The 21,786-nt window shown below is 37.2% G+C and overlaps 4 protein-coding genes and 1 long non-coding RNA gene across 22 annotated transcripts in view; 4 read left to right on the top strand and 1 right to left on the bottom strand.

Annotated features, from left to right (window-relative positions):
* The window catches only part of LOC116849171 (serine/threonine-protein kinase MARK2-like), a 126,245-nt gene extending 120,432 nt beyond the window's left edge, over window positions 1-5,813 (top strand). For 8 of the 16 annotated variants that reach the window (XM_032826077.1, XM_032826073.1, XM_032826074.1 and 5 more), the window contains exons 15-17: window positions 247-288; window positions 1,618-1,729; window positions 2,245-5,813. In XM_032826077.1, the coding sequence (XP_032681968.1) occupies window positions 247-288; window positions 1,618-1,729; window positions 2,245-2,463 (373 nt within the window). In that variant the 3' untranslated portion in view covers window positions 2,464-5,813. Of the gene's footprint in view, window positions 1-246; window positions 289-1,617; window positions 1,832-2,244 lie in introns of all 16 variants that reach the window. The other 8 variants (XM_032826085.1, XM_032826086.1, XM_032826087.1 and 5 more) reach the window with 3 other exon arrangements.
* Window positions 5,814-5,966: 153 nt separating this feature from the next.
* LOC116849174 (bis(5'-nucleosyl)-tetraphosphatase [asymmetrical]) lies at window positions 5,967-8,345 on the top strand. Its single transcript, XM_032826091.1, has 3 exons — window positions 5,967-6,500; window positions 7,488-7,640; window positions 7,974-8,345. Exons 2-3 carry the CDS (start codon window positions 7,526-7,528, stop codon window positions 8,288-8,290), a joined length of 432 nt encoding a protein of 143 aa, XP_032681982.1. The 5' UTR covers window positions 5,967-6,500; window positions 7,488-7,525; the 3' UTR covers window positions 8,291-8,345.
* Window positions 8,346-8,907: 562 nt separating this feature from the next.
* LOC116849200 lies at window positions 8,908-9,667 on the top strand. The gene is made up of 2 exons (XR_004379095.1): window positions 8,908-9,077; window positions 9,378-9,667. It is a non-coding gene; the product is annotated as an uncharacterized LOC116849200 (long non-coding RNA).
* Window positions 9,668-10,034: 367 nt separating this feature from the next.
* Window positions 10,035-15,522, bottom strand: LOC116849199. 2 transcript variants are annotated; one of them, XM_032826121.1, is made up of 6 exons: window positions 15,220-15,522; window positions 13,843-14,530; window positions 12,694-13,007; window positions 12,362-12,601; window positions 12,000-12,266; window positions 10,035-11,428 (listed from the first exon to the last, which is right to left on the bottom strand). In XM_032826121.1, exons 2-6 carry the CDS (start codon window positions 14,318-14,320, stop codon window positions 11,138-11,140), a joined length of 1,590 nt encoding a protein of 529 aa, XP_032682012.1. In that variant the 5' UTR covers window positions 14,321-14,530; window positions 15,220-15,522; the 3' UTR covers window positions 10,035-11,137. The 2 variants fall into 2 exon arrangements, with proteins under 2 accessions (XP_032682012.1, XP_032682011.1); XM_032826120.1 differs by having other exon boundaries at window positions 12,362-12,622.
* Window positions 15,523-17,763: 2,241 nt separating this feature from the next.
* Window positions 17,764-20,954, top strand: LOC116849205 (zinc finger protein 706-like). 2 transcript variants are annotated; one of them, XM_032826127.1, is made up of 3 exons: window positions 17,764-18,039; window positions 19,007-19,151; window positions 19,233-20,954. In XM_032826127.1, the coding sequence occupies exons 2-3, from the start codon at window positions 19,008-19,010 to the stop codon at window positions 19,320-19,322; spliced, it is 234 nt and encodes a 77-aa protein (XP_032682018.1). In that variant the 5' UTR covers window positions 17,764-18,039; window position 19,007; the 3' UTR covers window positions 19,323-20,954. The 2 variants fall into 2 exon arrangements, with proteins under 2 accessions (XP_032682018.1, XP_032682017.1); XM_032826126.1 differs by lacking the exon at window positions 17,764-18,039 and adding an exon at window positions 18,772-18,931.
* The last annotated feature ends 832 nt before the right edge of the window (window positions 20,955-21,786 follow it).

The raw sequence follows: 21,786 nt of genomic DNA on the forward strand, positions 1-21,786 counted from the left end.
TCTTTTTATATACGTATAAAAGTGTGTACACAGTCGAGGGAAATCCGCGAGATACTGTATTTTTCTCCCCCATTCAGAAGTTCCGAAATCTTTTATAGACTCACGTCACATCGTAATCTCTCTCTCTGTGCCATAATCCAGTGTGCAATGGTGACAGAATGGTGATGGTTGTTATTACATATAAAAATTTGATTAATTTATCATGTTTAGTGTTTGTTAGCAACTGCCTTTGTTTTGTTATTTCAGCCCCATGGACCCATCCGTACCCCCCAAGCACCCAGTAGTGAGGTACGTTGCTGCATACCATAATACCACGATCCGTGTTCTAATTTCACGCTCTCATCTCCTTAATTTTCTCGTACATCCAATTTTCTGTTCATCAATCGATCTTGATTGTTCTATTTCTTTCTTCTTTTTTTTTTGCCTTATCTTAACGGGAACGTGTGTGGCGGGCGTATACTCACATTCAATATTATTTGGTATAATATTATTTGGTGCACGTCTATTCATGGTTAAAACAATCCCTGTGGCATAGCATGCATATTCCGTAAAGTGACTCAACAATCGCTCCGAGAGATATTTAACGTTTTATAGACGGCTACACGAACGAGACAGAATTGTATTCGTATTAGTTGTTATTCGCGATCTAGGAGAAAAAATCGTTTCTTGGAAAGAGACAAATTGTTCCACATAATCGTATATAGCGAACAATGTAAGGTACTACTATTCATCTCTGAAATATGAAAAATGTTGGTTCGATCGTTGTTATTGTTGTTCTGCGAAAAAACAGTTTGTTCTGTTTACATGTTACATGTAGAATCACTGCAAGTTTCTTCCGCATTTTTCTCAGAGATTGTATATTGTATTATTATTATTATTATCATATAAGAGTTTCCCGGAGTGTATGGATATTCTGGGTTGCGATATATCGTTCACACGTAATTCCAATATTTCTTGTAACTCACTTTAAGTGTTCTTTATTATCTAAATGTAAATATGTATGCAGCACTGAGGTTGTAATTGAAGTTATGATGGCAAGTGAACTGCATGTCACGCATGTATGTTACGATTATGGGACTTGGTTCTGAGAAAGTTTCACTTTTACGTTTTATGTTTTCGAACTTATCTATCAGGCAGCCTGCAAGAAATCTCAGCACAGCGCATTACATCATATAGAATTTCTACTCGAATGAGTTTAGATTACATCGTTGCGCAACCGCAAGCTTCAAGCTTTTTTTTTGACATACCACATATTTTTCCGCGAGATTTACGTTTCACATAACTCGAGATACATTTCATGATTTTTTTTATCTGATACACTCTAACGTATTCCAATTTCTGCATAAAAGATAAAAATAGAGAAATAAAGACGATCAGGGATAAAATTCATTATTGAAAATTCTACGGATTTACAAATCCTTGTTACGCCGTGCTAGACAAATAATATTTGCCAAGTAAGAATACATTGCTACACGACTCGTGTGTGTGTGTGTACTGCGCGAAAACGTTGTCGTAATTGTGTAATAATTTTATTTGAAAAGAAAAAAAATCTCTATACCGCTCTGTGGTATCGCGCTTAGGGTAATTGGACGGATTTAAGATATCTTTTTGTTACAGCGGAGCTACCACTAACGACGAACAGGTTAAACCACGCAGTCTACGCTTCACATGGAGTATGAAGACTACCAGTAGTCGAGACCCTAACGAAATTATGTCTGAGATCCGAAAGGTATCGAGAAAAGCGTACTTATATTAGCAGATTACGTAACACGAAAAAAAGGCGATACGTTTGCAAAATTGTAAGGATTAGAGGCACAAGATTGACTCTCGTGTAAGAATCTGAATATTGGATCTGTGGCATACGCATGTTCGATCCCGACAATCCGATGATAATCCGATAAGTCCCTTCTTGCGCAGTAAATAAAAAAATTCTCTCGAGTTTATACCACATTTCCCGTTAAAGAAGCATAATTCCTCTGTGGAAGTGCATTTTGGCTCTCTCTTCGCGAAATGTTTGCAATTTTCTTGAGCAAATTCATAAAATTATTCATCAAATTCATAAAAAAATGTATGCAAAATGGAAAAGCTCGTACGATATTATCCCAGAAAGTTGAATATTTTCAATTATGCGTGTATTGCTCTCGGATATGATCGGAATCGACATGTCGTATACAACGATCTAAGAAATTCGCACGCTCCAAGCACGATAAGCAGACGCACTTCATCGTATCGTTGTTCTTCCAGGTCCTGGATGCCAATAAGTGCCAGTATGAGCAACGCGAGCGATTCCTCTTGCTCTGCGCGCACGGCGAGGCAGCGACGGACAGCCAAGTGCAGTGGGAGATCGAGGTGTGCAAGCTGCCGCGGCTCTCCCTGAACGGAGTGCGGTTCAAGCGTATCTCCGGCACATCGATCGGTTTCAAAAATATCGCCAGCAAGATCGCGAACGAGCTCAAGCTGTGACTGTCGGCCACAGGCGCCCTAGCCGCCCGCGCCAATCCATAACGACCTCGTGAGCGCAGCCACCAAGTGGCGGTCACCGAGGAGTTTTACTATTGTTTCTTCTGGGACTCCGACTCCGAATCTGATACCCGAGAGATATTCGTTTAACGATTCCTCCGTCCCAGTCGACGAGCGTCGTCGTCAGGTGAGAATGAGAGGGAGAGAACGAGAACGAGAGAACGATAGAGAGAAAGAACGAACGAAAGAGAGAGAGAAAGAAGCGAGCGAGAGAGAAAAAGGAGAGACAGAAAAAAGAAAGACGCGTGCCCTCACCATCTCCTCTGCGTTGGAGGTACCGCTGTAACAATTCTTTGAGGAAAGTCCGAAACTGTGATCTGTGACGGCTAATACGTATTCAAATACTCCCGAGTGCCAAAATGGAGAACTAGGTCGGGTCCTCGTAACGCCTCGAGAGAGAGAACGAAAAAGTGCGAGAGAGAGAGAGAGAGAAAGTGCGAAAGCGTGTGTATGAGAGAGAGAGAAAGAGAAACGGACCAGCTTACTTACCGACTGTACGAAAAAGCTGGATTTAGACACGATAATCTACGTCTATTAGTTTCAAATTTTTGTTGTTGATAAACGGGGAAACGTGCGAAAGTAATAACGCTTCATCAAATCGTTGACCCACCCTTCCCACCCGCTCGATTTTTGAGCAGTCTAGACCTTTTAATCGCGAACTACTCGCTTCGTTTTCTGAACAGTATTATCTGTCTTATGTATTCTTGATGTTGAAGTTGTCTGCACTCGAATCAGTATGTCTTCGGAACGCGCTTTTATCGCATGCGCTGTGTGTTGCTCCATCGTAAAACGCTGAAATTACAAGGGGTACACACGCCGTCGAAATAGCTGTAATATTCTTTTTCCACTAGCATCAATCGAAAAGTGTTAAAGCTATTTCGACGGGATGTGTACAAGTTGGAATGAAATTCAAATTGGAAACGTCAAATGTGCCTAATGAAGCATCATTCATGTCGTTCACCTTTCTCACGGGAAAAGTGTTCCTTATACAGTAAACTAACGCGATCATTTTACCATCTTACGAGAGGTAGAGGAATGTGACAGCTCATCTGCAACGTCAAGACATTACTCTGTAACTTCCCGTTTCCTCTGATCTTACGTTTTATACGTGAAACCTTACAACAGGCAGGTTTTGTCTCTGAAAAAGAGTTCAACGTATTTCGCAAAACCCGTCGAGAGAAAGAAAGAGAGAGAGTGTGTGTGTGTGTGAGAGCGAGCGAGAGAGAAAGGGGGATACGTAGCGTTCTGTCGATTAAGAATCTACCTTCATTCATCGACACGTTAGCCGGAAGTAATGAATTGAACTATTTTAATGTTGCACGAGTGTGCAGCCGCTTACTTCTTTTCGAACATTTTTACGATACTTTACTTTTCTTTTTTATCTGTAGTATAAGTTTGAAAATACACATGCACTATAGACATTAGCCAATTAATTAAAACATAATAATTATTGTTAATATAATATTTTTATTTCTATCATAGACGAGAAACAAGTAATATAGTACGCGATGTTATATGAAGGTAGAAACAGAGGAGTTAATTAACATAATTTAGGGATACCATCGAGTTATTACTCGCGTTTCATGTGAATAATACACACAAGTACTTCATTCACACAGAGAGTTGGAATTACAATCTAAACTACATTCAGTAATAACGAGATCTGTTATTTCTACAAAGGAGATAAACGATAATGTTAAATTTAAGTATTGTAATTGGCTATACTGTACTACTTAATCTTTTCATTCGCAGAGGTATTCGCAGTTTCGAGTGACGTAAAATTAGGGATTTTACCGTAAACACGTAGAGGCGAAGTAGAGAGAGACTTGGTGTGTATATAAATATTATATTACGAAGGTACTAAATTAATAAGGCGAGATACGAGAGAGCAGGAGAGAGAGCCTCACACACCAAGATCATAAATACACTTCGGAACTCAAGTATCAACAAACTTTTTATATTTGCCTAAGATTAATGAAGTATGTTACTAAATAGGCAATGACTAATTTATTTACATACTATAAACTCAATGATTTTTCACATTTCTAACACTTGCTACACTGAACTACAGAGTAACTTCAGCGCACGACACCGTGTACGATCCGTGTACATCGTGTTGCGAATCGTGAAACGACTGATAGCAACTAAGTATCGGCGCCAATTGTCTGTATCGAACATCTTGACGAAAAAAAATCTAAGTGCTAATGATTAACGCGCAGAGCACTGGCATCGGGACTTATCTTCTTTACGTATATCACCATACAGTTTCGTGTCGTGTCGGATTACTCCATGAACCAATAAGCAAGATAATGTAATATAATGATAGAGTAATAATGTTACCGATTTACAAGACGAGAGTCGAGAGTTAAAATGCAACATTATTCACGCCCCTCGAGAAAGAGAAGCCCAATCACTGTTATATAGGGAATTATAGTGCGGAGAAGATATATAACGACCGAGAGTTTCTTTTCTCCATCTGTTCCTGCATCAGAGATCAGAGTTAGTATATCGAGTACAATATTGAACGTCGTTATCGCCATCGTGTAAAAAAACAGAATATGAGAAGGAGAAGGATGAGAAAAAAAACAGGTAAAAGGAAGCAGATTGTAATTCGGAAGCGGTCGTTGTAACAAAATGACTCTAGAGTTACACACCATAATAGCGATTATTATTAATGTTAACGTAAGGTCCCTGAAATAGCGTTAAATAATGGTATATCCCCGGCATATAGGCGAATTAATTATACACCATAATCTATACATAAACCCACCCCTACGCTCGCTTGCTTTACGAAATAAATGTATAAATTAATGATCGCGAGATGCTTAAACGGAAGGAGACGTGAAAATTTTAAGAAGACATTCGTGATTTTAACGTGGGGAGAAAAACTTATCAAGACAATTAGTGAAGAGAGAAAGAGAGAGAGAGAGAGAGCCACAGCCGCATGGGCGACATTGTAGATCCAGTTCGACGTGAACGTCGATCGTGGAGCTTTTGTGATTTTTTTTGTATGTAAATGCCGTGAAACATTTCTCTCGCGTGTGTCGCCCGTACAACTGTGCACTACTCAACACGCACATACACGTACTCGCAACACATTTCACACAAGATACATATACATATATGCATAAACACGAAACAGCATAAAAAAAAACACGGCACACACATGTCAATCTCTGTAGATAGATACATACATACAGCTTTGCTAAGTGTTTTCTGGTGATCGGTATCTAGCCAAAATGTAGCAAAACGTTTATAATAAAATGGTAACACGCATTGTTCCCCGATTCACAGATTCCTGTCAAACGTCAACACGCGTCTGCTGTCGACACGTCGAGTTGTCGATTTCATTTTCTTTCTTTCTTTCTTTCTTTCTTTCTTTTACCGATCCTCAGTCGGGCGGAGGTTATTATATATACCGTGTTGTATGTCAAGAGAAATAGCAAAACACCATTGCACACACACACACACACATATATATATATACATATATATACACGAGATTCCTACGATCGTGAAAAAGACGGACAGATGTATTCCTCTTTTCTACAATACTGTCAATTAGCGCGTGTGTATATAATAGTTATATATATATACGATGTATAAATATGTGTGAAAGGAATTTCACACTCAAAAGACAAATAACATACCATCGGCGTCACGTCTGATCACACACACACATATATACACATACGCTTCTTAGAATTATAAAAGCAGGCAAATTTGTTATGACAGATATCTAGTCGTAGACTCTCTAATATGTAAGTTTCACTTCCACGTTTAACATAAACGCTATAAATTTACAAGAGTACAAAAACGGCTGAATAATTTGAGGGAGACAAGACGAATGTTGCGTTGGATCCTACAAATATTGCTGATACGATATCAATGTTGCGAAATAAAATTACATTCCCTTGAACTCGAAGATCATTGCGTTGATGAAAGCTTCGGAAGGAACGCTCGAGTGGACGAATACATAGGTATGTGCTTTAAATTTATTTGTGTTACACATTGCTCATATTTCTTTACACATTACGATAATTTCTTTATAAATTTCGTAATAATTTTAAAAATGTTTACGCGCGTATCGTTACGCAACTAGTTCATATCGTTGATCATCTCTGTCCTACGTCCAATATGAACAAAGAAGATAGATTCGATATCGATATTGATATTGATTGATAAGAGACCGCGCGCATGAGGCACCAATAAATTCTTGGAACGTGAAACTACATAAATTTGTAAAATACGTTCGTCAATTTGCTCTCAGTGTTCAATATTCAAAGTTCCTGGTCCCATTTCTATGAAACCCTAAATTAATCAAAAACGAGAAAAGGCATGCCAAAGGTCTCTGCGTACCATTCTCAAATAAAAAGATATTTATGTGAAAGAACAGATCTTTTCAACAGTTGATAAATAATTTTAAAATTAACATGACAAAATCATAAAAAGAAGAAGAGATTGAAGAGGAAGCACATGTCACGTTAACTTTAAGACTATTGACTGTCAAAGGAGAAGGATAGTGTCTAGAGCATTTTATAAGTATGCTCAAACAATTTAAGGTATTCTTTCATACAAATATTTTTTATTTGAAAATAGCACGCCAGAATCTTTGATATGCGTCTTCTTGCTGCTGACATTATTAATTCAGGAATCCGTAGCAGTAGTGGGACCAAGAACCTTAATATAGTCCAGTGACCGTATTCTTAACGTGTATTCGAATGTCAATTACTTTTTATTTCAAGTTTTGGTTTTCTTATGCAAACCTGCTATATAAGATTATTCAGCTTGAAAACAAAAAGGCGTATTTCGCATTCGAATACGTGTCAAGAATACGAATCTCTGTTCTTCGGATTGATATCGACTCGATATTATTCTGATGGATAGCGCGATGTCGTAGTCGTCGGCTTCCTCTTCTCTCGCAGCGATCGCACGTAAGCCGACCACGTGTTCTATAATTCTGTTAGATACGCCAGCAACATTCCGACTGTCAATCGATTGAGTCATGGCGCTGCAACAACGCGCTTGCGGGCTCGTCATTTTTCACCGATTCCAAGGCACTGTCCAATATTTGTTGATGCAGACGTCATACGGAGAACATCACTGGACGCCTCCTAAAGGTCCGTAAAGATCAAATACCCACAATCAAGCACATCGATGATCAGGGCGTTCGCGTTCTCAAGATCTTGCGACGAGACTCGCCTATTCTTATCATTCTTATCATATTTTTATGAAATAAAACTTGCATAACGATATAGACGGTATAATCAAGAGGACGCATTTACAAAGAGATTTTTAATTGTTGAATGTATATAAATACATACATTATTTACACGTATATAAATATATATGCATTACAATATTGCACTTTTTGTATTGCACTAAAAAAAAGCTAAATGTTTTCGTTTTCTGCTGTTTTCCGCATTTGATAATCACACACAATCGATGTTCAGGTCATGTCGATCCTGGCGAATCCGACATGGAGACGGCTATGCGCGAGACTCGGGAAGAAGCCGGCTTCGTGTCGAATGACTTGAAAATCTTCGAGAACGCGAAGCAAGAGATGACGTACCAGGTGAACGGAGTGCCGAAAATTGTGATATACTGGCTGGCGGAGCTGCTCAATCCAGACAAGTCTGTAAAAATGTCGAACGAGCACCAAGCGTTCAAGTGGTTGCCACTGCGTGAAGCGTGTGATTTGGCAAGATATTCCGAGATGCAAAAGGCTCTGAGTGAATTTGACAAATATATACGCGAGAATCTTTTGTAATTTTAAATATTAATAAAAATATGAGTTCAATATATGAATATGAGGTTGAAAGTTATACAATCTTTGTCATTTAATATGCCGTTATAAAATATAATGGCAAAACTATAGCATTCATACGAATGAAAACTAAAGGCTTCAAACTGAAAAATACTTGTTGAACCATCTCGATAGCGTTATTTTTGTCGAAATTACAGCCTAAAGTCTAAACTATTACTGAGTCGTACTCATCACTATCTCAATTCCTCGTTAAGGAAAGTGGCGCCTCGTAGCGGACACTTTGGAACAGATTTGCGAAATTAACGAGTCAAAATAAAAAATGTCTAGAGGTTAGACCCGAAGTAAATAAGGGGTGAAGTGTTTATGCAGGATTCACACCGCGTCCGATATCCTATAGGAAAAGAGCTTTCTAATAGAAAATTCAATTCCATTAGAAAGCTGTTTTCTTATTAGATATCGAACGTCGTACGTCGGAATCGGACGCGGTGTGAATCCTGCATTATAGGTAGACCCGTTAATTTTGTAAATTAGTTCCAAAGTCTCCGCTACGAGCCGCCACTTTCTTTAGAAGAATTGAGGTGGTGATGGATAGTGATATGACTCATGGATTAAACGATGGACTTCTTATCTTGATTCTTATATTTTAACACATAAGTGAGAAGAACGATAAATCAAACTACAATGGTTAATCCTATGCAAAAATTACAATCTTTTCTGAAGTATTGGTATTTTCGATACATGCTCGTCACCGAATTGTATATGGTGGAAAAGTGGGAGAGAAATTTTATCAGTATCCTTTTTATAATGTTAAGATATAACCTATAATAATGTGTATATACATATATATATATATATATATATATATATATATATATATATATATACACAATATATTATAGAACGAAATAAAATTATTTCTCATTTATCATAATATTAAGAACGATAGATTTAAAGAATATTTTTAAGACAATTCTTTTTATTATACAGCAGTAAACTTTGCATATCATAAATATGTAAAAAAAAGTATTATATAATATTTTTAATAAATTTCAAGAGAAAAACTTGTATATTTTTCCTAAAAAGACAACAGATATTTTCTTTCTAGTACTGTTCTCTCTCTTCTTCGTCTTCAATTATAAAATAATGCTGCCATTTACACAATATATGCTACAACGCTGATTGGCTGTTAAATATAATTATTGTTTCTGGTGGTTGTAAATATATTTTTGCAACATTCCGTTAATTTTTAAAGATGAAACTTATCGTATATTATATTGTGACTATACATATACGTATTACATCGGTGACTTGAAATAATTAATATGGGGCTTAAACATAATATTGTAAAAATGCAATAAAAATCTATGGTTGAAAAAGTAATTTAACTTGTAAATTATATTAATCTTGACTTTATCTTTTAATCGTGCTATTATAAATTTTATAGGTTTAAATACTTTCTTATCGTTCTGTTTGGTTGCTATATTAATTTGTATAAAAATAGAAATTACAAATGTAAGAGCATTATATTTTTCTAATCATGACATCTCCCATTATAATCTTTGATAGATATATACATTTATATTAATATATTTTAATTGTAAAATCTTGTTCTTTAATGATGTAAAACATTATCTTTAAAAAAAAGCATACATAAATCATGTAATAATTGAAAAATTTTTAAACAAGTATTTTCTGTATGTATAGAATTATTATAGCATCAGGAATTAAGATATTAGTGAAATATATATACACGTAATAAATATTCAATTTTTATTTTTTAATACGAAGTTCATTATACGAGTAACCATTAACCAATACTTTTAACAATTTCATACTATAATATTATATATTTGCAAATTTATCAATTCAATGATTGATTTGTATCGTTAATCCAAATTCAGTTCATTGCATTTGATATCTTCCTACGTTTTTCTCTTCTCTTCGAAATTTAAATGATTTACACAAATTATAGACTTTTGCATCTGGCAATGGTGAACATCAACACAGACAGCTTTTATCTAATAATATTTAACATTATAAATAGGCACAATAGGAGTAATACGAACCAGATCTTGTAATGATCGTAACTTTTCCAGTTACGTATAAAAGTTGATAATCCGACAATAATACCATAATTTTAATAATTAAACGCTAAATTGCAGCCGCGCAAGCGTAGGTTTTGGTATCGTCCTATAAAAACTATCAATATACAAACTGATCCCGTAACTTTAATTAACATTAAATAAAATTATATATATGTACTGAAATAACGCGATTATACGAGATAACGTGGTTATCTAAGGAATAAAATAGAAATGAGAATAAAGAATTGTAGCAATAATAAGAACAATAGCAATAATATTGAAGTTTCACATAATACAGTAAACGGTTTTTCGCGATACAACGTGTGTGTTATGTCGTGTACGCGCGTCGTGTGGTATGGCGAAGCACTGCCAGTTTCTGACGTATTTACATATGGAATTCCTAGATTTCATCCGAGTAAAAATGTAGGCGCCTGTTCGCACAAAAGTCCCATTTCTTCTTCTTGGCTTTTTTTCCTTTTTAATTACATATCTACGTCGTTTTCTCTCCCGGACCTCTATTATCGCATAAGACGAGTACAACGCTTTACTTTTTCCTTTAGTTTTTATTGCTAATATTGCGATGACGCGTGTCTGTGTAACTGTATCGGAGTCATGGTTCTCGGCATTAATTACAGTATGCTGTGCACGGTGGTACCCGCCGTCGTATGCGTTGCGCGGTACGCGACTGTACGAAATGTGTGGAGATTAAAGAAATCAATTATGCAACGTATAATAAATTCTACTGAATACGAATATACGCGAAGACTCATATTAGGGGTAAGTATGATATGGATCTGCCGTCCGTCTGTAGATCGTTCTCCGTGTCTAACCGCCTGACACGCACTCGCTGCTTATAATGGTACTCTTTAAGATAGCTCTTAAGCGTCTTTGGCAATTGCAATTTGTTGATGCCATCGTACGTCGTCCGCGTGGTTATCACCGCTCGACACAAATGCTGCAGCGGAAACGCGAAGTTCCGGTGCAGCGGGATAGTGAGCATTGGCTCGAAGAACATACAGCAGGAAGGGTCCTTATAATGTTCGATTAAACCACATACCTGTAAAATGTACCGTTATCATGAATCGCGCATTCTTGCGATTTGTAAAAAACGATTATGAATTTTTAAGCATTATAATTTTTACACTTATTCTTAATTTTCATCATTCTCACGATTTAGAAAAATGATGATTTTTACGATTTTGTAAGTGAGAAAAGAAAGATTGATAAGTAGTACACTAAGCGTCACATACACTTTAACGCTATAATTAGTTTAGTTATGTTACTGAGTCGTATATAATAAGTAATTTCTTTCTTTAATTTTTTTAATTTCAAACTTTTTAAATAAAATGAAACGATTGTACTTTTTTGTCGTTATAAAACAATGTATATGTAACTTTGATCTACGATTTTCTGCCATGCTTTGTACACATATTTCATAAAGTTATAAAAATATAAATTTTTTCATTTTATCTGGAAAATCCGAAATTACTCATTATATAGCTAAAAATATATATCCTTACATATATATACATAAAGTTAACAATCATAGGAAATTATTAAATAAGGGATACATGATGCCTGGTCTACAGGATATTTCACATTCACGACTTTTCACGTGTAATACGTACTGTTTCGGAAGCGTAAACTCCTGGGTCGTGAGAATCGAAGCTGAACTTGTGATTCCACTGCTCGATCCGTGCGTGCAACGAGCGCCCATATTTGCGAAAACTCACGGAAAACAAGAACTCCTCTTGCGCAGAGTCTCGTAACAGAAAAGTACCCTCTTGTTTGCCTTCCAACAGGCGCTCCGCCTCGTAACGATCCATTTTGCCCCAGTAAAAGGAGCAGGCCGTGATCGATCTCAAGTCAGGTACGAGACAATGCACATAATCGACCTGCGTGAGAAATTACAGAGATGTGAACGCACGAAGATCGTATCAGCCATACGTTGAACACGGCGTAATGAACGGCGTGTTGCGGTGTCGCTCACCTGCGTGTGTGCGGGCCTTTCGATATTCGGAATTAACGTAAAATCGATCTGCGATAAGGCTGTGAGAGCGGCAGCTTGAATACCAGCATGTGCTTGGAACAATGCCGCCAAACTGTCCACCGTTATTCCATTAGGATGAACTTGGATTCCCGAAGGATAATTAGGCCTATAACCGGGGGGCGGCTCGACGCCCTCCTCCATCTCCCTTGCGCGTTGCATTCGGGCTCGTTCGTCGCAATCCTTCAAGAAAAACGAAGAGAACTGATACGATGATATCGAATCCGTAATGCATGGCGTTGCAAGAGAGTAATCATCAGATGTAACAGACGTACTTCCATAGGAAACTCCTCGGGGTTGAATCGAGATAAATCGATCACGGGGCTAGGTGGCAGAGGCCCGAGAACGGGACTCTGCGGCGCAGAACGACTATTAAATACAATGCCCGCACCCATAGGGTGCTCCTCGGTTCTCCTATAACCAGTGCATACGCAGTCCGAATTGCTGTTCCCTTGGCCGGGAATAATGTCCGTGTTTTTGGAGCTTTTGCTCTTGGCGCAGTTGAATTTCAGCACCCAGTTGCTGCGTTTCTTCTTCGACGTTAAAACATGATTGCAGACTGGGCTTTGATCCTTATTGCGCGGTTTGTCTAATAAGAATATGTGTCATTGTACAAACGATATTGGTGACATAATATTGATATATTTGTTTATATAAAGGAGGCAATATTTTCTTGTACAAGTTTATGAATACAAAAATTTAATGAAACTGCAAATAAGCTTGACTATTGAGATTGGAGAACTTTTAAAATTTTTAATATAAAGTATACAACACAAAAAAAATATAAGCACAAATGCAAATATCATTGCATTACATAAACTTGTCCGAAAAAGAATTTCACAATTTTCCCAGATAGCACATGATGACTTAAAATCATCCGGAATGTGTCCAGAACACCTTGAGGATTATCCTAGGATGTCCTAAGCATATCCAGGATAATCTCAGGACAAGAGAAATATAAGCCTAATAAGAATCGTGCACTGGATGTTAGCGCGAATAATTATATTATGGAAGGATGGTATTGTTTGATAGTAAACACATTGTACCGAACATCTTTCATTCTTTACAACGTGTACGCAGTGAATCAAACTTTTTTCACATCAAACTCAACTCTAATTATTATATATATATATGTGTGTGTGTGTGTGTGTGTGTGTGTGTGTATTCGAATTCCAGTTATTATATTTTAATCAATTTCCTTCTTTTAAAATCCTAATTGCACTTTTACTTTGATTTCTATTAAATTAATATTACCTTCCCATAATTTCCCAGAATTATTCGCATTAACATCCAGAGTAAGATATTTATATTTCTCTCGACTTGGTATTCCAACAGAGCCTTTGACATATAGTTTTCGATCCCAGGAGATGTTCTGTGCTATCTGGATTTCTTACAAACAATCGTCCAGTCTGCCGAATACTTACTTTTTCTTCGTCCGAACGATAAAGTTTTAGAGGATCTTCTCAAAGGTGGATTCACGGGACTATCCTCGGAACTGCTACTGCTGTTACTACCGCCCGAACTGCTGCAGCAAGCCTCTTGCTGCCTGTACGTCGTCTCGCCGGCGACATTGCCATTGTTACAAACTTGCTTGGTGTCGTGCGCCTCGACAGGCTGACTATATAAAGATTCGAATCTAGAATTATGGTTGTCTAAGTCTAAGTTCAAACGATCGTTGTCCAGATTTCCCTCAGGCTTGCATTCTCGGTTGGGCAGTATGTTAGAGTTCATAACAGGTAGATTGCCGTTAGCCTCGTTCTCGGGCGAGCCGTCAGTGCTGTCCCGATTCACCATCTCCGACGGCAATGCCTGGCTAAATGCACTGGCGCATATCTCCGTGGGCTGTCGTTCACCATCCATTCTAAAGAACTCTCTGAGACTAGCAAAGTGCTGTCCCATCATTAGCTGGAATGGTAGGCATTTTATAGCCTTAATGACCCTCTGTTTACACCATGACGATCACAGTAACTGCAGAGAACACACGACGCAGATCTTTACAGCATAACTCAACCGTTTAGCAACTCTTTTTTTCTTTATACAGATTCCACATCCACCTGGTCACACAGGAGATGCGCCACGTCAGGGAATACAACAAGCCTGTTGCATTATCACCTGCAAGAATAATAAAAAAGATTGTATAAGCTGTCCAGAGATATTCATAAATATTTACATATATATATAGCAATAGAAATATGTTCTTTTTAGCAGAAGTAATACATTATAGTAGGGATTTTATTCCTTTTCTTTCAATAATATATATTTTTATTTTACTTAGAGCCATTAATAGATCTGTCAAGAGCTTTGATAACTGTATGATCTGTGCTGAAATTCTATAATTTGTTAACAAGTTTTGTTATCGAGTTACAGAATCCTAGCACTGGAAGCTCTAAGTTATCCCTATGATATAATTTAATTTATCTGCGCATCATTGAGTGACACATATAGTAAGTTTACATTATTTCTAAGCCAAATATCGGAAGAAGATTCTTATTTCACTCGAAAGCCTTAAGTTCAGCTAAAAAGAACAGACTTTGGATCTTCATATTGCCATTTAAATGATCTCTGCTATTTGGTGACGAAGCAATCCTAAAAATAAGATTTATCTTGAATCATTCTCACGAATGTATTATCACGTCAATATACAAATATTATGTCACGCGTGACGATCTCCTAAATGAAACAGCAGCTCGATAACGAAAAAATCACTTGGTACAGACTAACGAGGGCACGGCGCACGTAACATTCGTGATAGTCTCGCACGTTCTTCTATTCTCTATTTAGTATCAACCAACGCGACTTACCTCAGATATCTCATGGGGAGCGATATTAGAAAAAAGGAGAACAGTGTCAGCCTCTCGAGAGTTTCCTCTTGATGCTGGCAGGTCGAAACACGTTCGAACGTGTCAGCCGAATGACTCAGACACTCGACACAAGTGTAACCCAGCAAACACGTCACGGCCGAGACGCTGCGCCTACGACACCGTCGTAGGGATTGCGCCCACCAATGCAACGTAACTCTTTGTGGAACATTGGGATCAATCAAACAAAATTGTCAAAACACGTCTCGACAGATCGTCAGCCATTTTCCCTAATCGCGATGAGTCACTGGGAACACGTGCGCTATAGAACACCGTCCCTCCTTCGAAAGTCGCGCGTTTAGCGGCAATGCGAGCGCGCCTTCATGTCCGAAGATAAGAAATTTCTTTCTGTGATATCCTACGATACATATGCTGAATTGGAAGGAAATTTTACATTGTTCTACGATATCCTGAACGATCTAACGAATCTTAAGAAAACGGAGAATTTATCTCATTGAAATTACAAAGTGTGTGCCACGCATACAGCAAGTAACAAACTCGCGTGATCAAATCTCTTTAATTGACTGTGTTCAGAAAACAACGGTTAAGTGAGCGTTTAGTGTCATTGGTTCAACAAAGAAAGCTGCTTTGCAACTGTTGTAAAATTCGTGAATCTGATTGAAGTATGCTCTTAATTTTGGTTGAATCCAAGAGCATGTACCAATCAGATTCACGAATTTTACAACAGTTTACAACAGTTGCAAAGCAGCTTTTTCTGCTGAATGCATTGGAATATTGGCTGCGTTTAGCAGAGAAAAGGAGCCTAAAGGATTTTTGCGTCCGGAACCAATGGATGCGTTCAGAAAACATGATTATGCAGTCGTTGAGTGAAAATCGCCTTTGATTGAAGTATTCTTAGATCCATAATTTTAGATTTGAAAGGATGGGTCTGTTTTCTATTACTGAATTGGCTGCACTAATTCTCTCTCATTTTTCTTCCATCAAATTTTACCTGTATATCTGTCTCTTTTTAAGTTTTGAAAGTATATACTAGTTCAGCAATAGAAAACAGACCCAATGGCTGAGTTCAGCAGAGAAAGCTGCTTTACAACTGTTGTAAAATTCATAAATCTGATCGGTATATGCTCTTGGATTCAACAAAAATTAAGAGCATACTTCAATGAATCTAAAAGAATAAGAAAGAATAAGAAAGAATTCAATCAAAGGCGACAATCACTCAACGACTGCATAATTGTGTTTTCTGAACGCATCCATTGGTTCCGGACTCAAAAATCCTTTAGGCCGGGTCTACAATAGATGTAGTAAATATAGTGCTTTTCAGCTACGTTACACTGTGTTACATAAAACTAGTTTATAGATCATATTGGGCGCATTCAGTAGAAAAAGCGCTCAGTGAGCAATCAACGATTATTGGTTCTTGCTATTAGATCCCTAAATCTAGACAAATTACTCAACTGTTGTGCAACTGTTGAGTCTGCTGAATGCAGCCATTATCTTGTAAGATAATATACAACCAATAAACTGATTACTGGCGTAACACAGTACGTAATTGGAAAACACCCATATACTTCCCTCTGATTTTTTCGGTTAGGCGACAATTTCCCGAAAAGTGGAGGAAATAATGTCGGTACCAAGGAAAATTTCTACACGATATAATTTAAAGGTCTGTTCTTTGTAACTGCACTGTTGAATTAGTGCAGAAAGTTAGAGTGAGAAAACGTATACTTGTCTCACTTCAATTTATTGCACCAGTCATCAGTGCAGTTACAAAGAACAGATTTTTAAATTATATCGTGTAAAGATTTTCCTTGGTATCAACATTATCTTCTCCGTGTAATGGCGTTGGAGTATAATTCTTATAGTGAATTCGGTTGTTTGCATTAATATGCACTAGTGTAATCGAATTCGCTATTAGTGAAGATTAGGATCCAGCCTGTGCTGGAATTCTGTAACTCGTTATTGGAGTTAACGACAGTTTTGTTATCGTTGCACAGCTTTTGTATATTGTAGAAAATCTGCGCAACGATAACGAAACTGTCGTTAACTCCAATAACAAATTACAGAATCCCAGCATTAGGGCCCTATTCTGTAACCACTTATCGACAATTGTCGGATCGGTAGACATCGTTGCGCAGCTTTTCTATGGTATAAAAAAACTGTCTGGAGCCATTTATTGAAATTGAAGTTGAAGTTGAACATTATCCTTTCCACTTTTCGGAAAATTGTCGCCTAACCGATTTTTTCCTCTTTCCTGTGCCTCTTCCCTAATAATAATACGTATACTCACTTATTTTATTTTGAACACGCTCATCTCGCGGTTGTACTTACTACCTCGTCGCTTCCTCCGCGCGCTCGTTCGGCAACTTGCGTCTACGGTCGTATTCCGAAATTCACTGCCAGCACTGAAAATCTATAGTTCATGTTACGTATACTATAGAATTTCAGCACTGACAGTGAATTTCGGAACGCAGCCTATGTACATCTTCTGCGCGTTTTACGTGCAGAGAGTGCAGTCGCAACAAACAGGCCTATAGATAGCGGCTCCGTACTCCGTAGTGGTTTCTTTGCGAGAGTGCGTGCACCCGTCTGCGCGCAGAAAGTGCTCCGGGTCACGACTTTCGCTCCGCTCTCGTTTCCCGCACAGCTTTTCCTATATCCCGTAAGACCTCGTCCACGAGGTGTGACCACGAGATACTTCACCGTGTCGATTTTGCTTCTGTTAAAAAGCGAGACTTCGGCTGAATTGCAAAAACGAGGGAAGTCAGGAGAGACCGTGGCACGCGTCTACCGTCCTACGAATAGGTAAGAGGTCTGCTCATCGGTAGCCGCACCACGTTATATTTTTTATGCTCAAAACGAAATAAGTGTTTTATTTGTAAGAAGAGTGAGAAAAACCGCGGAAGACAGTAGAGCAAAATTGGACAAATTCAGCTGTTCTCGCTCGCTTTGCGGTGAAATGCATGCGTATTGTTTTCGAGAGCTTTCTCCGAACTTTTGTTTCCAACCGTCCAGCTGACCTGATGCTCACCAGATTGTAGTGCTTTAGACGATTATCACCGCTGCACGTGAACGGTTTCGATGGGCGGATATTTTGGGTATCGCGTCGTGTTTGTTATAGGTAGACAGCAGTATTTCCCGTATGTTATTTCGAGACATGGTAGGAAGTAGAAGGGGTTAGTTGTGTTGACAACATAGTTGTTGAATTAAGTGTAATACAGTTTGTCAAAGTAGATAAGACACAGTTGGAGAATGTATGGTCAGTGTATGTTCAGTGAACACAACAAGTGATCGATTAACTTTTGAGAAATGGATGTATTTGATGAATTTAAAAGTTTTTTCTTTCAAATTACAAAGATTTAAAAGTTGTTATTACATAAAAATTGTACAACTGTCTTCTAAATACTGTTTTCTGTTTTCTAAATACAGTCATTCTTAAACTCAGTGCTTTTTGCTATGTGGCAAATATATGATCAGTATATGTATAGTGAACGTAACAATTAGTTGATCATCTTTCAGGAAACAGATGACTTGATGACTTTAGTGGAATTCTCTCTCTAATCACAAAAACTTAAAAGTTGTTATTACTTAAAAATTATGCAACTGTTGTTTTCTAAATAAAATACTTTTTACTAAGTGAATCTCGTATAATGTCAATGATCTAACTTCATAGATGTCAAGGAATACAAAATCAAATGTATCTTTATCTAAACTAATATATTATTCAAAAGGTATTAGGATTTTATTTATACATGAGTTTCTTTATTTCCAGAATGGCTCGTGGACAGCAAAAAATACAATCTCAAGCCAAAGCTGCAGAAAAAGCTGCAAAAGTAAAGAAACAACAAGGACACAGTGCCAATGATCAGAAAAAGGCAGCACAGAAAGCACTTGTACACGTATGTTCTGTGTGCAAGGTCAATATCTTTGTTATCTTTTGATTTACATTCTTCTTTATTGAGGCTGGTTCTCATAATGCATACAAATTCGATTTGCAGGCCCAAATGCCAGACCCCAAGACCTACAAGCAACATTTCGAAAATAAACATCCCAAGAACGAGCTGCCGGATGATTTAAAGAATATATGAGGGTACGAACTTTTGTGAAGTGGGCATTGGATGGGAAGCGCAGAAAAAATTGCTGCAACTGACAAAGTGATATAGTTCAACATTCACCTGATCATTGCATAGTTTCAGAAAATAAATTAAACCTTGTTAGTGTTTTAACTGATCTATCGCGCACTTAAAAAGACAAATTGTTGTGCACAACTCAGAGTATTAGACGTAATTGATAATTTGCTTATGGAAGAAAAACTTGATTTGTAAGGGGAAAGCTAACTACTTTCCATATGAACCGGATAGTCAATACTTTTCACATAAGCATAATTACATCTGAATCTGTATGTTTCTAAATAAAGCTCATAAACTTAATAGCGCAGTTCTGAGGGAGTGAGTATTTCGACGTGAGAGATAATACGATAGCGTTAATTTCTTGTTTATGTTACAACGAGAGAAAATATATGGAATGATATATAAGTGACTTGCAGCGAATTCGATTGGATGCATTAAAGTGCGCGCTGGTGCAGATTAAAGAGTGCCGCACAAGAGAGGGTTACCTGACAAACTTGGTAGTGAATGCAAGTACATAGTACATAGACAATTTATAATTGATAAAATGCTCAACTTTCACTCTGCCAAATAACTTGCGCTGAGTACACTCTATTGTTTCAATACTTGCACACTACTATCTGCTTTTATACTGCAATCTGCATAGTGTAGATTAACGCGCATCAACGTATCCAACCGGATTCGCCATGATGATAACAGATTTGAAATAATTTTTTGTATATTAGATAAGCGCATTCTTCACGCAATTCTTTATAACTTGTTACACGAGAAGATTACCATCGCGCCGCAGGATGTTCGAAGGATGTTCCCTCATTGCGAATTTCAGTTCCTTGTTGTGAACTATGAGGAGAACGATGCGTTTCGCCACTCGCACACTTTGTTGCATTTAATACTAAATGTTTATGTACTGCGACGTGCCCTTGACAGGAGCAGTTCTTGAAAAATTTACGAAGTTGAATAACGCAGAGAAAAATCTTTAACTACTAATAACTGCCAATTTATAGTTGAGTGTATCGTGTAATCTTTAAAATAAGAATACTGTATAGTGAGAGACGCGCGAAGAACGTTATTATATACGTAGAGCCGCATTTATATAAAGACTCAGTTTCTCAACTTTTCTGCTTGTAATCAAGGCAATTATCATTTACGTTGTAGTCTGTTACTATTATGTATGTTAATAGAGGACTATTAATTAAGACGGCGCACGTTCTTTTTTATATATAAAAAAAAAAATATATATAGTACTTAAATTGCCCAGCTGAGAATAATTGATTCATACGCCATTGACATACGCCAAGACATCAAAATGATTGTATTTGTATAGTATTCCACTAGCTTCAACAGAGAATCTATTATTCTCGAGATGTAATATTATTCAAAGATATTTAAAAGAATATACTTTAATATTTTCTTAAAGCGTTCTTTACGAAGGTATTCGCATCGTTATCTCACACCGACATCCGCATATAGACGAATTTACAAGGAGAGAAGGGGGGACTCTTATAGCGACTCTAAATTAAGTGTTAATTATTTGAAATTTGTATTTTTCGTTTTACTATAATAATTACAATATTTATCGTTGCATTCGCTCTACGGTATTGTATTTTTTACTGCTAAAAATCCCTTCCTCGTATTCCAGTATATATACAATAATATATCCTAGCAAAATACGTTCAAAGCGACTTAAGCATCCGCCTCAGAATTATTTAAGTTCTGTTGCAAACCATATTGTGCAAGTGTTCCGCGAAGTTCCGCGTTTATCTTTGAACATTTCTTCTAATTATCCCACGAGCCATTGATTGAAGTTACTCTCAAGCCACAAGTCACCGAGCATTGCGTCATACAGATATAATTCACTTTCATTACACAGCACTATGGGCTGGAAGATCCGAAAAAGTGATCAAAATACTAAAAGTGTTCTAATTGCTGTAAAATTTAGTATATATGGGTTTTGGGGGACGCTGAATTCGAATCAATTCAGAATTGAGAAATTCAAAATGGCGTATCTAAGATGGAGCGTAAAAATGCTAAAAAAGCTCCGATTGTGTTGAAGTTTGGTATTAGTAGGTTTTTAAGAGTGTTGAATTCGAATGTAAATATATAAAATAAATGTAAACTTATAGTATAAGTATTCTTGTACGCTTACAGATAGCTTATGTATATATTTGTAAATTACCGTAGGAGATTAGGAACTGAAAAGACCGAGTCAATACTGGGCTGATTACTTACGTAATTAAGGGAACTTCTTAATTTCTTAGTATAGATTCTTAAAAGTAAACAAAAAATCTAAGAATTCCAAAGAAAATTGGTTTTGTTTATTTATCTCACACTACTATAAAGATTAGATGTTTTACTCGTAAAGAGAAAATTCTCTCTAATTCTCGTATTTTCTTTCGTTTGCGATCAAATCACCCCCCCCCCCCCC

This window comes from Odontomachus brunneus, unplaced genomic scaffold (genome assembly GCF_010583005.1).
Source record: "Odontomachus brunneus isolate Ranch 3 - 2012 unplaced genomic scaffold, Obru_v1 Obru_scaffold_108, whole genome shotgun sequence".
Lineage (NCBI taxonomy): Eukaryota > Metazoa > Arthropoda > Insecta > Hymenoptera > Formicidae > Odontomachus > Odontomachus brunneus.